The following is a 14,770-nucleotide window of genomic DNA, read 5'->3' on the forward strand; positions in this document are numbered from 1 at the left end:
GATTAGGTATCAACACATTTTTTGGAAACATATGGCAACAATATAGATCACTTAAGCCTCAACCAATCAAGTGTTTAATCCCAAGTAGTTCGGAAGAAGAAGGATAGAACTAAACAGCATCGAGAGTCACGAAAACAACACAATCTCCGAAGGCTCGATGCAGAGGCAGAAGTATAAACAAGAATGTAAATCTATGGGCGTGAGCGTGAGCGTGAGCGTATATCATGTACGGCGAAAATGAAAGACTTGTAAGAGCACTCGGACCGAGGGGCAGTAATGTTCAAAGTCGGCATAACCTTGTGTAGGACCATTAACCGGCAAGCGACGGCGTGAGTTGTGAAGTATTTGGTGCAGTCGTGAGACATTTAGAACCCATCTCCTTCCTTCCATAGTCTGCCTGCCTCTAACGCTCTCGCTCTTGGGTCCTCTCCGCGCTTCGTGGCGTTGCGTAGCATGTCATCGATGGTTCGTTCCTTTTCTAGAATTAGCTGCTCGAGCTCAGTATCTCTACCCGGATCGGGCACTGAGATGTGGCTTTGTTCGCCTAGGGTTCCTACGAGTCGTTCGATTTCGATGGCCTCAGCTTCTCCGCGCCAAAACTTGAGGTCCTCCTCCAATTCTCCCTTCTCCGAGCGTAATCTTCGGAATTCATCATATTCCTCTTCACCGCCAAAGCAAATTCCGTAGCCGTCGCAATAACAGATGTGCTCCTTGGGACAGACGACATTTTCACCTGTAAACACGACATGCCACAGATACTCCCAGATACGGCCAGAGATATAGTCACTCAATTCCGTTCGAAGAATCCAGTCGCGATAGTAAACGAAGCGAGCTTTCGGGATGGCGAGAATGCGCTCGCGCGAAACAACGAATTGGGCACAGCATGGCTGTGCGAGGACATCGGGAATTGGGTCATCCGGGAAGATTTCGCCCCACGATCTGGCCAGCATGGTTTCTTCTTGCTTATGTTCATCTTCCTCCAATGTGCCTGGATGTAGCCAATCAGGACAACCAGGCGCCCATGTACAGCGCAAGTTCATGAACCCTTGTCGGACCACCCGCGCGGGGTTTAGACGTTGCAGCATCTCGGCGGCATTCCCGTTGAAGATTTCGTCATTATGCCAAGCGAATTGATGTGAGTGCATGAAGGCAATAATGTCCGGTAGTTTGTCGTAGTGATCAATAATATAGCTCAGATAGACTATAACCTCGTGGCCCTTGTTCTTGGGGGGGTGTAACGGCGCAGAGAGATCATCAACCACGTACACGGCAGGCTGCCACTCGGGAATTTCGAGTTTTATCCACTCTGTATCTTCCTCGCCTGCTTGAGGCACCACCAAGGTTTTGGTATATGTTGACCCGGGAGGCTTAGGGACACCAGGCGCATAGTGCGGTCGAGGTGCGTAAGGCTCTCTCGAAGGCTTATCAACCACTCCAGAACCGTTCACATAGCCAGACGCTGTTGGATATGGGGTCGCAACCAGGTCGCCCAGGCCAACAACTTGTGGCATATTCCGCCATTGCCGGGAAAGGCTGCTGACCGTGTATAAGAAGACGATGAAGAAGGCGAGGCCGAGGAGGGGAATCGCGCGCCGTGAAAAAATCATGAGATGCGGTTATGAACAGTCACGCAAGTAGGAATATTAAATAGTATTTGGCTACAGCAATCCATGAAAACAGCTGTTAGAATCAGTGTTGAACAGGACAGGGTGTCTTGCAAAATGAACCGACCACTTCATCCGCAAAGCCCCCCGCGCGCGAGAAAGACCTGGGAAAGCGACTGTCGGCGCCTTTGAGAAAACCAGGCTGAGGGAACTCACAATCAACTAAGGAAGTGAATTTTCATGGAACGGCCAATTGATCGGTCAGCGAGAGTAATTTTCTTGTTGTGTACATATGCCTCCGCGGTGTCAGGGGCGAAAAAAAGAAGCCAAGCCACAGCCACGCAGTAAGAGGGAACTAAAGTGAGACAAAGGAAAGGAGCTCCGCTCCGATAAAGATAATCATCCGGCCGAGGGCATTAGCAGTCGAATGTTCAAATATGAAGAGTAAGTCGCGGACGGGGCGGACTGGGGGCGGGAGGCGGAGAAGCTGTCGTCAGCGGTGATGAAGCCGATCCGCGACTGTGGTTACAGTGCAGGAATCATTCATGAAATCATGACCAATGACCACGGTTTCCCTTGGGACACCAGCACGTAACACTTAACCTTAATCCTGTCGAACTTTTTTTTATTTTCTTTTATTTTCTGGGAGCCTCACTTGTGAATTGTACAAAGAGAGTTGACAGATAAGATGTACAAGACTCTGCAGAATGTACTGGACTCGGTATCGGATTGTGATTGGTTCTTTCAGTCGATTTTATACTACTATACGGAGTAGTAATAGTACGTACTTAATACTTTACAGTGGAGTGGAACTATCCATGCGATGCCGGAACAGGGCTAGTAAGTGCGTGGTGTTGTCAATTGTGCTATGCCCACGGCCCCAGGCTTTCCACCACGCAGGGTCATGTGCATTTTATACAGTAGTCTTGATATTTGCTTCGTGCCGTTATGTAACAAGTTAAATGCGCAGGTCATCTTCAATGAGTGATAGGATCTACATGGACGAATTACTGAAATAATTAAAAAATAATTAAGAACTGCCTAGGAGGTGTTCCTCACTTGATCTAATATCTCACAAAGCTTTTCCTCTTCAGCATGAAGATAGTCAATGGAAGCTTGCATGGCCAAAATCATTGGACTATGTCTGAGACGGGTGAGCATACCCAGCGGACTTCGTATTCTACTCTATTGTTCTGGTTCCGGAATAGAATCATTGCTACAAGCGTCCGCTCCAGGATTGCACATTATTAGCTTATGTATCATCTCTTCCGGGAGCATAGGTGAGAAGCCTCGCCAAAGGTGTATCGAAGTTACAACCATAGTGCGGGGGAACTCTGATAGGTGGTGTAAGAGTCCTAGGGATTAGCTAGGGTGATAAAGAATAAATCAGGGTAAGAGAATGGGCTTTGACATAGATAAATTAACGTCCATAGCTGTTGGTGTGGCTATATTGGTAGGTCAGTATAGTATAGAAGGTACTTTACTTGGCTAGGGCTAGGATAGTGATGGTTACTAGCCCTAGTTGATAGAACGATCCCATATACCTGCATTGAGCCTATTAAGGGCAGTCCATCGTTGATCCTATCAGCTGGAGTTCAAGATGACAGCTGTGATTTGCTAGAAGAGAGCTTGTGTTGGGTAGACTTCATATGGAAAACATGCAAGAGTTATCAAATAGGGTAAAGTGAATGGGTAGGCTGTCAAGGCTCTCTAATATCATAAGCCACAGGCAAGTCCTTTTCGTCGTCCCCGGTCGATTCCCGAGTGTTTGTCCACTCAATCCCAAGAGCCAAAACAAAGGCTACCCCACTCCCTGTCACTGCGAGATACTATCAAAGTTAGATATATGAACGCCTCGAGTCAGACATATACGCGCTTACGAAGACATTGGTAATGGCATCGTTGTACGCGATGAGAATGGCACTCAGGCGATCCGGGAATGCCTGCTGGGCGGTCTCTTGCACTTTCGAAGTCCCCACCGCTAGCAGCATTTCTATCTGATCGGAGTCTAAATGGGCGTAGGACTGGAGTTGCGAGTCAAGTTTATTTTGGAAGATGGACCCACCTATACTCTGCATCACAGAACTTCCGAAGTACTGCGCAAACAGAACAGTGGAGATCCCGACTGGAACGAGTTTTGGATCATTCTTAAGGACACTCTGAATAGTAAGTAGAGGCATCTGTGCTGCGAAGCCACAGCCGAGAGCCTGTAGTATCTGGAATCCGATCCAATCTCTCGATGTGGTGGAAAATGCACTGAAAGTTGTGTAGAGGCCGGTTGCAATACAAAGAAAAGATGAGCCGATAAAGAACCAAGGGTTATAGTACTTGATATACTTCGCTAGAGTAATATGTTAGCAATCTGATCAGTAAGAGAGAGGCCAAAACGGATTCACCTAGGACACCAGATATAATTGAGCCAAAGATTTGAGTGGAAACGGAAGGCAGGAGCATAATACCACTGCGGATTGAACTGGCCCCTTTCACAATCTGAAACCACTCAGGTAGATAGTAAACAGGAACCACAAATGCACCCATAAATAGGAAGGCAAAAATAATACTGACGATGATTGATCGTCTTCGCAGAAGTGGCAATGGGATCATTGCTTGATCTGCCCTCAATTCCCAGGTGATGAACAATCCCAGTGTTGCTGCGAAACCCACAAAGAGTCCTATAATAGTTGCAGAATTCCAGGGGTATTTATTTCCGCCCCACTGCAATGCTAACAAGACCATAATAATTGCGGGAACAAATAATGCACATCCAATCAAGTCCAGCTGCTGAAGTTTCTGAAGAACTGTCTCGGTCCTTGCTGCGGGTGATTGCTGAGGAGGATGGAAGAAAAGGATTAGGGTTATCACAGTCACGGTGCCGGCTGGTAAATTGATCAAGAAGCACCATCTCCAAGTCACATTGGTTGTAAAGGCTCCCCCGATAATAGGTGCCACAACGGTACCCAGAGCATAAAGCGATGTCACCAGTCCAGTAAATAAGGGGCGCTGCTCTATAGGTGTTACTATTGCAATGATAGCCAGACCACTGGAGACTACACCTGCGCCTCCTGCACCATCTACCGCCCTACCAATGATAAACATCGATGAACTGGTAGCCACTCCACACAAAAGCGAGCCGAGGAGGAAGACAAGGAAAAAGGATAGATAGGACCACCGCAGAGAAAAGATCGTGATCAGTTTGCCGCTTAAAGGTTGGAGAGAGCACATAGTAAGCGGGTAGACTGCTCCGTACCACCCTATATCTGTGGTGGAGTGAAATTGGCTGGTAATAGAGGGAATCGCCTTAAGTTTGCAGAAACACAAACATCGATCAGTTTCGGTTTATATTAGTTAACAGGGAAGGGTGTTTTTGACTTACCGTGGCTATGATAGACACATCCAGCGAGATCAAGAAGGTTGCGATCATCACTCCGGACAAGATACTGTAGAGCTTGATGCCCCTGAGATATGTCGTATCCGTGTTTTCCATCTTACCTTTCGTATCGGCGTTTTTCGACTCTATGATAGCGAACATGTCTTGCTCCTTCACCAGGATCAGGGGAGTAAAACAGAATCACACCTGTACTACTTAGTCAAAGGCCTTGGGCTTGTCTTATAAGTCACTCTAGTCAGGGGAAGGAGTTTATTTACATTATCATGTTGTCCGCGAGCCTTTCCCTAATAATGGTACTCTAGGGCATTGAATGCGACTCCGACTCCGATTCCGCGTCCGACTTTCTTGTTTGCCCTGCCCGACTCCGACCCCTCCATACCAGATCATATCATATCATTACACTCGCCAACCCCTACCGGTCCCAGACCCTGGGCATTCAGGAGTCTGGTACATCTGTTTCTCGCGGAAAATGCGCAGAGAGCTTCCAAGACGGCGGCATGGCCGTGGACGATGCGTGTAGCTGAAGGGTGAAATGCGACCTGATTCCCAATCCGTACGCTTGCAAGAGGTGTACTAGACTAGGTCAAACATGTGTCTTCCCAGATGGTGCCCGTGGAATTAACTGTTCAATAGCAATGACAGGCTAACCTTGAGTGTTATCCCACGCATGCACCCGCAAATCTTTCTGAAAGGTATACAAGTCGACTGTGACAACCTAATATACGGATGAAAGCGAAGCTACTGGAGCATCATCCTTCTTCAATGGCTGAGACTGGGAGATAAGAAAGATGCCATCGTACCCACTTCTGCCTGGCCTATTTAAATTGACCAAAAAGGGTTCTGTGCAGCAGCTAATAATTCCCTTTGCAATTACAAACCTCGTCTAACTTTTTTAGTGGACGAACAGAAGTCATGAAATGAGTCCTGCCTGTTCTCCTTGAGATCACCTGTTGGAACTCTTTCATCATCAGTATCGATTATCAGGCCGGAAAACGGAAGGTAAAGACGATGCTCCGCAATTGTCTGCGTGGGATTGACAGCGGATCTATCCAGGTTTTCAAAATACCTGCTGGCTCATATTGATAGGAGATGGCTTCCGAGTTGGGGTGACGCCGAATGCTACTGTCTCCCGATCTAAGAAGATAGCTTTAATACTTTTCGGTCCACCGAAATTACTTGTATCGAAGCCTTTTAAAAAGATCCTCGATATTCTTACGAAGATGGGATATTATCTATAATATCCTATTTATTATAATATTGATATCCTATATAAGAATCCTCAATAGTTCGAATTAGATATAAATAAGGGCACTTCTTTTATCGTGGAAAGAAAGTGGTATCGTAGGAATATTTTAAATAATCTTAGATATTACTTTAATTCCTCTAAAGAGAATAAGCGGGCCATCTTCTTAAGTAGCTAAAGGGTTATATTACTCTCTTAGATATTGGCACCCATAGACAAGATTATAGTGAGAATCTGGAACGATACCGGGAAGGGTTATCCTGAGCCAAGATCTGGAGTAATGGCATCAAAACATGGTAGGTAACGCTTGATCTCCTCTCTGTACTGTACGCCGATAATATAGGACCTAGATTAAGCGTTTTCTCTGCGACAACGGAAGAAAATATTTAGCCATTAGCGCCTACCACCAGTCCCAGGGCATGGAGTTTGGCACATCCGCTCCTTACTGGAAAGGTAGAACGGCCTAGCGGAGGGGATCAACACCTTCCTGTTTGATGCAAAACTTTTTTCTTCCCTTTTGGGCCGAGATTCTTGACACTGTTTGTCTACCTCAAATTGCGAGCATCAGCATCGTTTCTGCGGAAGAACACCCCTATGACATTCCATACGGAAAGCCACCAAGCTTGTCCCATCTCCGCCGCATCGGCTCCCATTCGTGGGCTTAATCCCCAAAGAACAGAAACCCAAATTATGGGCACGTTCGTCCGAACACTGACTGCTCGGATAGAGCGAACTGAATCAATATGCATATCGTGATTTGCTTCTCAAGCGATTTCGATCGGTCGGGGAGACGTATCTTGAAGGGCCGTGGCCCGAGGGGCAATATCGCAGACGATTATTTGTTAAACTTGGAGACTCCTGAGCATAGGATACCTGCCGATTAAAGCCTCGTTCTTCACTTTCTGCCGGGGTCTCTTTGTTTAGGCTCCGGCAGAGAATGTCTTGAAGACGGGATACCAGGGTCCCGATAGCTATCCCTCATCTCATCTGGGGCGATCAAGGCTGTATAATTCATAGTGGCACAGGAGCTATGGCTGGACCCAGTGGTGTGATCAATCATCCGCATGTGGCAAGGGCATTGCTGAGCGCGAACCAGAAGCGATAGGATGTACAGAAGTCGTAGAAGCCATGGGAGTAGAAGCAAGAATCCCAGCAAGATTAAGCTTCAGATGCTCAAAGTGCTCCACTCAGGGGCCAGGTAGAGCACATGGTACATCTATGATCAGCTGCACCCTCGCTATACGATTTACACACGCATATTCCTGTTGGGTTGCTCATTCCGAAAATCCACCGTAAATAAGTATGGAAGGCAAGTTCTGGATGAGGTTCAACCACAAAATTTTGAAGTTAAAGGTGCTGGGCTTGTCTGCATTTGAATATTGTATTGGATCATCTGCATTACTACAGCTTTTCAGATTGGCTGGCTCACCATTCCAAGGAGCTCACCTGGCCAATAAAATGCCTGGAATTTGAACCCTTTGCCATGGAAGACCACTGCCGCGCTCTTGACGAATCGCTTATATAACGCGGTTCCCAGGCAGAACAACTTCTGGATACTTTGGTGACATATCTGGATGCTCCAACTCCCTTCAGAACGGAGTTACAATCGCTCACCCAGAAGGGCCTGTAGAAGCGATGACGCTGAAGCAAAGTCCACTGCTGCCCTTTTACTTACATTCCTTATGTCACTTGGAATTATCATTGCCGTAAATCTCTCCACCACCATGACCGCGCCTGGCCATCTCGGACATGATGTTAGTCGGTCGTAGCAAATCGATCTTCGTGGTGACCTTGATTTTTCTTTGCATTTCGCTCACTACTGTTGCTTTACGATGCTACGTACGATTGAGGCTCGTCAGAAGATTTGGGTGGGATGATGCACTGATGGTGTTGGCAATGGTATGTTCGATGCACATCCGTTGGGATGGGAGTAGCTAACAATTGAATGGCTAGGCCTTGAACATATGGTTCGCCACCTGCGGTCTTACGGGGTCAGTGGCAGGTATCGGGAGAAAGCTAGACGACTTTGATCGACCCGAGGAGATCGAGAAAGCTCTATTCGTATGTTTCCGACTGCAACCCGAAGTATGCAAGACAAGCCCTGACTTGTATCTGCGCGCTAGTGGTGGTGGCTTGGGCAGTCAGCCTATGTTTGGGTGGTGACGATCGCCAGGCTGTCTATTGCAATGCTCCTCCTTCGAATCGCTATTCGACGCCGCGACTCGGTTGTCACCTATGTGGTTATGAGCCTGACGGTGGCTGTTGGGCTCCCGTTCTGGCTTGTATTGATGCTGCAATGCCAGCCTGTGCGAGAGTTCTGGCAGCGGACGGGTGACGGTTATTGCATCGATACGGAATATATTGTCGACGTCGCATATCTCTACAGTGCGACAGCGTGTCTATGCGATTTTACACTCGGCCTCTATCCTATATATCTTATTAGAGATCTGCAGATAACTGGGCGGTCGAAGTGGGCATTAGCCGGAATCCTCGGACTGGGATGTGTGTAAGTACGGCGAACCACAGAGTTTCCCATAACTGCCTCCGGCGCTCATGATCCGTACAGTGCGAGCGCAGCCGTTGTTGTCCGCATTCCTTTCCTCCCTAATTATATGGAAACAGATTTCCTTTGTAAGTTTGCCACGTGACTTCATTTCTTTACATGCTTGACCATCGTTAGTAACCTAAATATAGATGCTACCAGCGGTATTGCCATTTCATCCAATATTGAAGCTGGCCTTGGTATTGCAGCTGGAAGCCTAGTGACTCTTCGTCCGCTCTGTCATAGGCTTAGCAGTCTCAATAGTATTGTGGGAAGGAATGTGCGTAAGTTAACAAGCTTAGTCCGTCCCAGTAACAACGGCAGAAGCCATGGCTCCCAAGTTGCTTTGGACTCCAGCTGGCCAGGAAACTGGCGATCAGATTCTGGACCAGAAGGTGCACAGTTCGTCTCTACTACAGTCACGACCCCGAATGCTCGAGCGAGAAGGCACGAGGCGGAAGGTCTGGAAGAAGGCGAAGTAATCAGTAGCCGCATAAATGTCCAGCGAACTTTCGACATGTCTAGGTAGTGACCGTCGTCTTCGGCGTGGAAGGGTGCGTATCATAAATGAATGTATATATCAACGTCGGATCCTGCATAGCGTTAAAAAAATTTGGGGACTAGTCGTGTGCACTCGAAAAGGCACATGTTTTTGTTGGCCTCGTCACCGTCCCTGATGTCTGTGGCACAGTTGACCAAAAGTGGCATTGAAAACAAATAACGCTCCATGAACTAAGCGGAACCAAATGAGCCCTTTAATATCCACGTCGAGGCTTTTAGATTCCACGTCACCATACCCCTCACCCTCACCCTTTGGGTAAAACTTCGACTCATGCCGCCCTTAGAAGTAGGGGAACTGACTGATAGTGATCGTATTCTGCTGAATATACTGGACTGACTGCAATATTTGAAGAGACCAACGAAATCAGAGACAGCCAGGCTGCTAAACGCAGCACATTTGATGAATACTACTCGGCCGGACCATCTACAGTCGTTGGGCCCCCTGTCACTGGCACGGGGGGTACCGTCCGTGGCCAATAAGCTGGAAGAGCTACTCCCCGACGAACGGAAGCAGATTCTAATGGCTTCTTTCGGACATGAATGAGCTGCATTATCCGTTCTCGCCTGCAAGAATCGAATAATTTCGGCCGGGAAGGATTGTAGATGAAAAGAAATCACCCGGTCTTCTACAGTTTGATATTTTTCCAAACAGATTCGGTAATGGGCCAGAGGCTTGACTGTTGTCTCGCCAGCTAGTCACGTCCCTAACGAAAGTCCACGGCTACGTACCGTGGCGTATTCTATCACGCACAAACAACGGTGTGTTCATTGGAAGACGGCTGCGGTTCAGAATAACCGGGGCGGGCGACGGGCATTTCTGACAGCCAGTCTCCCTAGTTCCCTTATTTTTTAACCCGCAGCATGCGTTCGTTGGCAAGGAAAGCCCAATCAAACGCGATAAGCAGTCAGTCAAAGGAAGGATATGAAAATCGTGTAGACAGCATTCCAGATACCCGGATAAACATGCCCGATAACCATTTACCAACTCGGCCTCGGCTATTGCCCTGGTAAGATAGGAAGCAGAGGTTGTACTGAAGTACAATAAAGAACAGACTGCTCTATAGGCAGTCTGCGGCAAAGAGTGGCCTGGACCCAGATCCACCTGGAAGCACGAAGATGCCCTGACGGTCCTCGACATCCAGCATCCATACTCCTGGACCAATCTAGGCAACTCACTTAAGCCGTACATCTCTGTCGATTACTTCTCTCGAGCACATGCTGCTTCAACAATGTTGCTCACATTCTCCAACCGGTGCAAGCGCGCAGCAAATATGTCGATCACCATCCTCACAAAGATAGTTCCAAGAAGGTCTTCGCCGGCGATAGAAATCCGACTGCTGAGGATGACGACGCTCTTCATACGGATTTGCCAGGTGGGCATTTGATGAGGCAAAAGAAAAAGAAATATGAGAGCGGAGCAAGCCCTACGTCGGATTGAGTAGAGAGTGAGAGGTATCCTGTGAGATTTGTGTGCAGGCATAGAGTTGACAAGTAGAAGACTTTTTCACTTGAACGCTACATCATGACAGCTCAAACGATCGCATTGAACGCCTGAAAGAGTGGGCACCGTCGAAGAGTGCTCCAGCAAAAGCCAAGCTTCTCGAGCCTGGCAGCAACATCATTCTAGGCGCGGCATTGCACGGAATCTCCCGCCGTAGCAAAGGAGCCAAAGATTTGACCGAGATAGAAAAGATCGGGGTTAGATTCTTCGAAGCCATCGCCGACAACGAAGATGAGTTAATGGCTTACGGCGAAATCTGCGCAGCCGCCAAAGCCAGCTGCCGATCTGGTGGTGGCTTTTTTCCGCCAATATTCCTAGCTCCATCATGGCCCTTTCCGACGATACTCCATATACCAGCGAGAGATTCATGGCTGATGTCAAAGAGCTGGCTATTGGGACACTTCAACAGCCGCATATTCGTGCTGTCACGCCTGAGCAGACCAAACAAGACGGTACAATTGAGACAACTGAGGCTTTTACCCAGGCCGCTAGAGAGCTAGGACGTGGTGTCACCGTGTTTACCGGTAGCAAAGACTCAAAGGAAACGGACAGAAAAGACGAATACCTGAGCAAATTAGACCGTCCAGGTCCTAGTGGCAAAATAAAGTTTCCTGTGAAGATCGAACCGGAACTCTTCAAATGCTACAGGAAATCTGGGGAGGTGGGCAAGGACGAAATCTACTTCACCTGGGGATTTGGTGGTGACGGTGGAGAAGAGGTCGCCCATCGAACGCCCGAATTCGGGTCTGTTGTATCGGGTACACAAAGACCCTTTCCCAAAACCACACCAGTCTTCCTGGGATGGGTGGAGAATGCTTGCGCTGGCCACATTATCTGCTGGGAGGCAGACCACAGCACCTCCGACTGGTACAACAAGCTAATCAAGGTCATGCGAGAGGTTGCCAATCACAGCTCTTATTTGTCCGTTAGTGTGGGTGACGCTAATTGGGACTTCTTGATCGGACTCATTCCAGGCCCCATTGGGGAATTTGGCGAAATCGGTTTTTGGCTGGAAAATATTGCGAATCTTATCGCCAACTTTCTGGAAATCTTTCGCAATAAAGACGATAAGGTCATGGAACATAGCTATGCCTATGGTCGTGATTATTTGCTGGAGTATATGCCTGATGTGCGGTACGTAGGCTACGATTTTGATGGCGGAAGTGGTGGCCATTTCCTCTTTTCCGCAACGATCAAATCCGCAGGCTTTGAATTGTTACCATGAGACAGTCAGAACATCGACAAATGGCGAAGTGGGGGTTTGAAAGCGAGACTTACGAACAAAAACTTCTAAATCTGAGTTGTTTGGTGCCCGTTGAAAGAGCATGTATCGAATCTTCGTTTTCGAGGTTTTTTCTTCCCTTATTACCTCAGCTTCGAAAATTCCATTATAAACCTACATGTTTCTTGACTTGGCGCTGACGAAAGTCCGTACAAACTTGTGGCCAAATTCTTACGAAATAGCAGTGATTGTCTCGTCTTGCTTCGGTATCATTGGAGGAAAAGTTCGAGCATTAAGATACAGTATATTACTAACACGAGATATCATAAACAGTGATACGATGGGGAAGGATATATAAGAACACTTATGTATATACTTAGTTTAATTTTTTATAATTAATTTATAATTATTACTCCAGAGTTATTTTTAATAGCACAACCAGTCTTAACTTATTTATACTCTTCTAACTATCAAGTATATGTATTTAATAGGCCTGGTCCTTTGGACTTAAGTCTAGTATCAACAGTAATCTTGCGCCGACAGTAGTCCTGTAGTGACTTCTATTCTACCAAGACCGCAACCTATTGACGAGTCAGAATTATTTGACCTTTTGGCCTTGTGGAATATCAGGCCCTGGCGATATCTCTTACAGCTCTATTACAATTATAATTATCTCAGATATACTGTGTAAATTAGTCGTCAAGCTAATGGTACAGAATATTGAGGTATGGGCAGTTAAGAGCACACGTGACGGATGACCATCCCGCTCTGAGTAGGACCAGAGCTCTCACTGAGCCTTGACCGGTGATGAGAAATACTCAGTGAGCGACCCCATGAGCGCCCTCGTCCAAATAGGGAAGGTCACGTTGATTCTAGAAAATCAAGTCTGTATAGTGACGTATATGTAAAAATATATAAAAAAAGTGCCTCCACGCGGGATTGAACCACGGACCTCTTGATATCCGTATTAGGTACAAGTCAAGCGCTCTACCACTGAGCTATAGAGGCGCGTCTATTATTCGCGGACAATTATTTATAATTTGAATTATTTGATGCAATAGCTTCCAATTTTACCACCGTCTTTTGAGAATACCCGGAACTAATACCTTTCGTTGGTGAGGCATATACCGACAACAACATGAATGTGATCCCTGCCAAAGGTCCCCGCAGAGGTGAAAAGTGTACGAAGCCGAGAAAATTGAAGAAATTATTCACTGTTGATTGAGAGACACTCGAACGTGTTGCAAACAGATAATACCCTTCCGCCATTGGCTCCTTGAGCCTGTAGGGCAGTCGGATATCTTCCGTTTTACTACATTCCGACGGTATCTACTCCCGCCACGAGGATCGAGTCCCATATGGCCACCGTTATATAGCACAGCACCTAAGACATGTGCTCTGCATTAAGCAGGTCCGGGCTTCGTCCTATTGCGACATGCTCACCACGTAACTTTTGACCTAGTCAGATCACACAAGCCCCTGCATCTTGTCTTTCAGTTTGTGTTTCTCGATGCCCCTTTCGAATCTCTGCCTGGTCCTGGGGTGGGTTCTTTCTTCAATAGCCTGAAACCCTTCTTTAGGTGGCATTGTGATCAAAGAGCCGTTGACACGTTTGATATTGATGCGGATGAGGTAGAGTGCGAAAGGGAGACGGTTCGAAGAGCCCTGTTAATGCGGTTAAAATGTATGACCGCGGAAAGGGAAAAGTTGTTGGTCAGTGGCAGATCCGTCTTATCGGGTCAAAACCGTCTTTCATTGCCGTCGGTGCATATTCGTGGAATTCGTGATCCGTGGCGCCCGGATGGAAAGCGCCTCATGGAGACTTATTACACTATGGACCATGCAGAGGTGGTCAGTTTTCAAGGTGCACATCAAGTTCCAACAACCCAAACAGATGTGGACCAGATCAGAGCTGCGGTTTTACGGGCGTGGAAACTTGCTCAACAGGGACTTAAGTAAGAGACTGCTCAAGCAAAGACCAGTCACAGTGTATCGCTCATATCACATTTGCTTTCAGTAATCTCCAGAGACAATGTCGTTTGAAGAGAGTCCAGTTCACTTGTGGATGGATCTAAACATTTGCAGATAGCATTGTCCGTTGAAATGTAGTCGTCAGTCTGGAGTAATGGTCTCTTCAGCAATGGCCTTGTCAGTCATTGACTGCGGAGATACCACTCTGGGGTGTGGAGGTGCGACTTAAGGTCTGCTCCAATACGACAAGTCGTGCGTGCTCAGAGAAGGGTCAGTGAGTACCTATAAAGTGCTCACGTTCTTGCGATAACTAAAAGCGGCGGCATCCATCGCAGAATAAGGCTTCGAGTATTTCAGCATCGAGAGTATCTATACAAACTTCAAAGCCTGTAAGAAAATGAGGTAGAATATATGTATTGATATATTATGCATATAATATAGAACAATGAACGGAAGGAGGATCGGGCGAGGTTGATTGCTACCACTACTATGTACATACATGCATGTAAAGAGATCCATCCACCTGACAGCGGAAACAAAAATATCCTCCACGATCTCGATCAGATGGCTATGCTAAATGGTTTCCAACATTACAAAAAGGGGAAATCACCAGACATACCCCCCATCGCATAGAAATTCGAATTCACAGACAACCCGGGTATGATCTTTCTGCCTCGCTAAGAACGCCGTTGAACGCTTGTTTCCCAAATCTGATAAATGCATCGGGCAAATGGATAG

General features: G+C 47.1%; 4 protein-coding genes and 1 non-coding gene across 5 annotated transcripts; 2 read left to right on the forward strand and 3 right to left on the reverse strand.

The window, feature by feature from the left end:
• Positions 1 to 365: 365 nt before the first annotated feature.
• Positions 366 to 1,607, reverse strand: AO090005000663 (DUF3431 domain-containing protein; the record flags this gene model as incomplete). The annotated part of the gene is made up of 1 exon (XM_001817648.1): positions 366 to 1,607. One exon carries the CDS (start codon positions 1,605 to 1,607, stop codon positions 366 to 368), a length of 1,242 nt encoding a protein of 413 aa, XP_001817700.1.
• A 1,697-nt stretch (positions 1,608 to 3,304) lies between these two features.
• AO090005000662 (MDR family MFS transporter) lies at positions 3,305 to 5,133 on the reverse strand (the record flags this gene model as incomplete). The annotated part of the gene is made up of 4 exons (XM_023233997.1): positions 3,305 to 3,433; positions 3,485 to 3,945; positions 4,001 to 4,901; positions 4,978 to 5,133. 4 exons carry the CDS (start codon positions 5,131 to 5,133, stop codon positions 3,305 to 3,307), a joined length of 1,647 nt encoding a protein of 548 aa, XP_023089052.1.
• A 2,826-nt stretch (positions 5,134 to 7,959) lies between these two features.
• AO090005000661 (putative integral membrane protein) lies at positions 7,960 to 8,923 on the forward strand (the record flags this gene model as incomplete). The annotated part of the gene is made up of 5 exons (XM_023233998.1): positions 7,960 to 7,989; positions 8,189 to 8,296; positions 8,359 to 8,741; positions 8,802 to 8,866; positions 8,916 to 8,923. 5 exons carry the CDS (start codon positions 7,960 to 7,962, stop codon positions 8,921 to 8,923), a joined length of 594 nt encoding a protein of 197 aa, XP_023089051.1.
• Positions 8,924 to 11,164: 2,241 nt separating this feature from the next.
• Positions 11,165 to 12,133, forward strand: AO090005000660 (uncharacterized protein; the record flags this gene model as incomplete). Its single annotated transcript, XM_023234000.1, has 2 exons — positions 11,165 to 11,973; positions 12,070 to 12,133. The coding sequence occupies 2 exons, from the start codon at positions 11,165 to 11,167 to the stop codon at positions 12,131 to 12,133; spliced, it is 873 nt and encodes a 290-aa protein (XP_023089050.1).
• An 852-nt stretch (positions 12,134 to 12,985) lies between these two features.
• Positions 12,986 to 13,069, reverse strand: AO090005t00009. The gene has a single exon. It is a non-coding gene; the product is annotated as a tRNA-Thr (tRNA).
• Positions 13,070 to 14,770: the final 1,701 nt, after the last annotated feature.

The sequence above is a fragment of the Aspergillus oryzae genome, chromosome 1, assembly GCF_000184455.2.
Source record: "Aspergillus oryzae RIB40 DNA, chromosome 1".
NCBI classification, from domain to species: Eukaryota; Fungi; Ascomycota; class Eurotiomycetes; order Eurotiales; family Aspergillaceae; genus Aspergillus; species Aspergillus oryzae.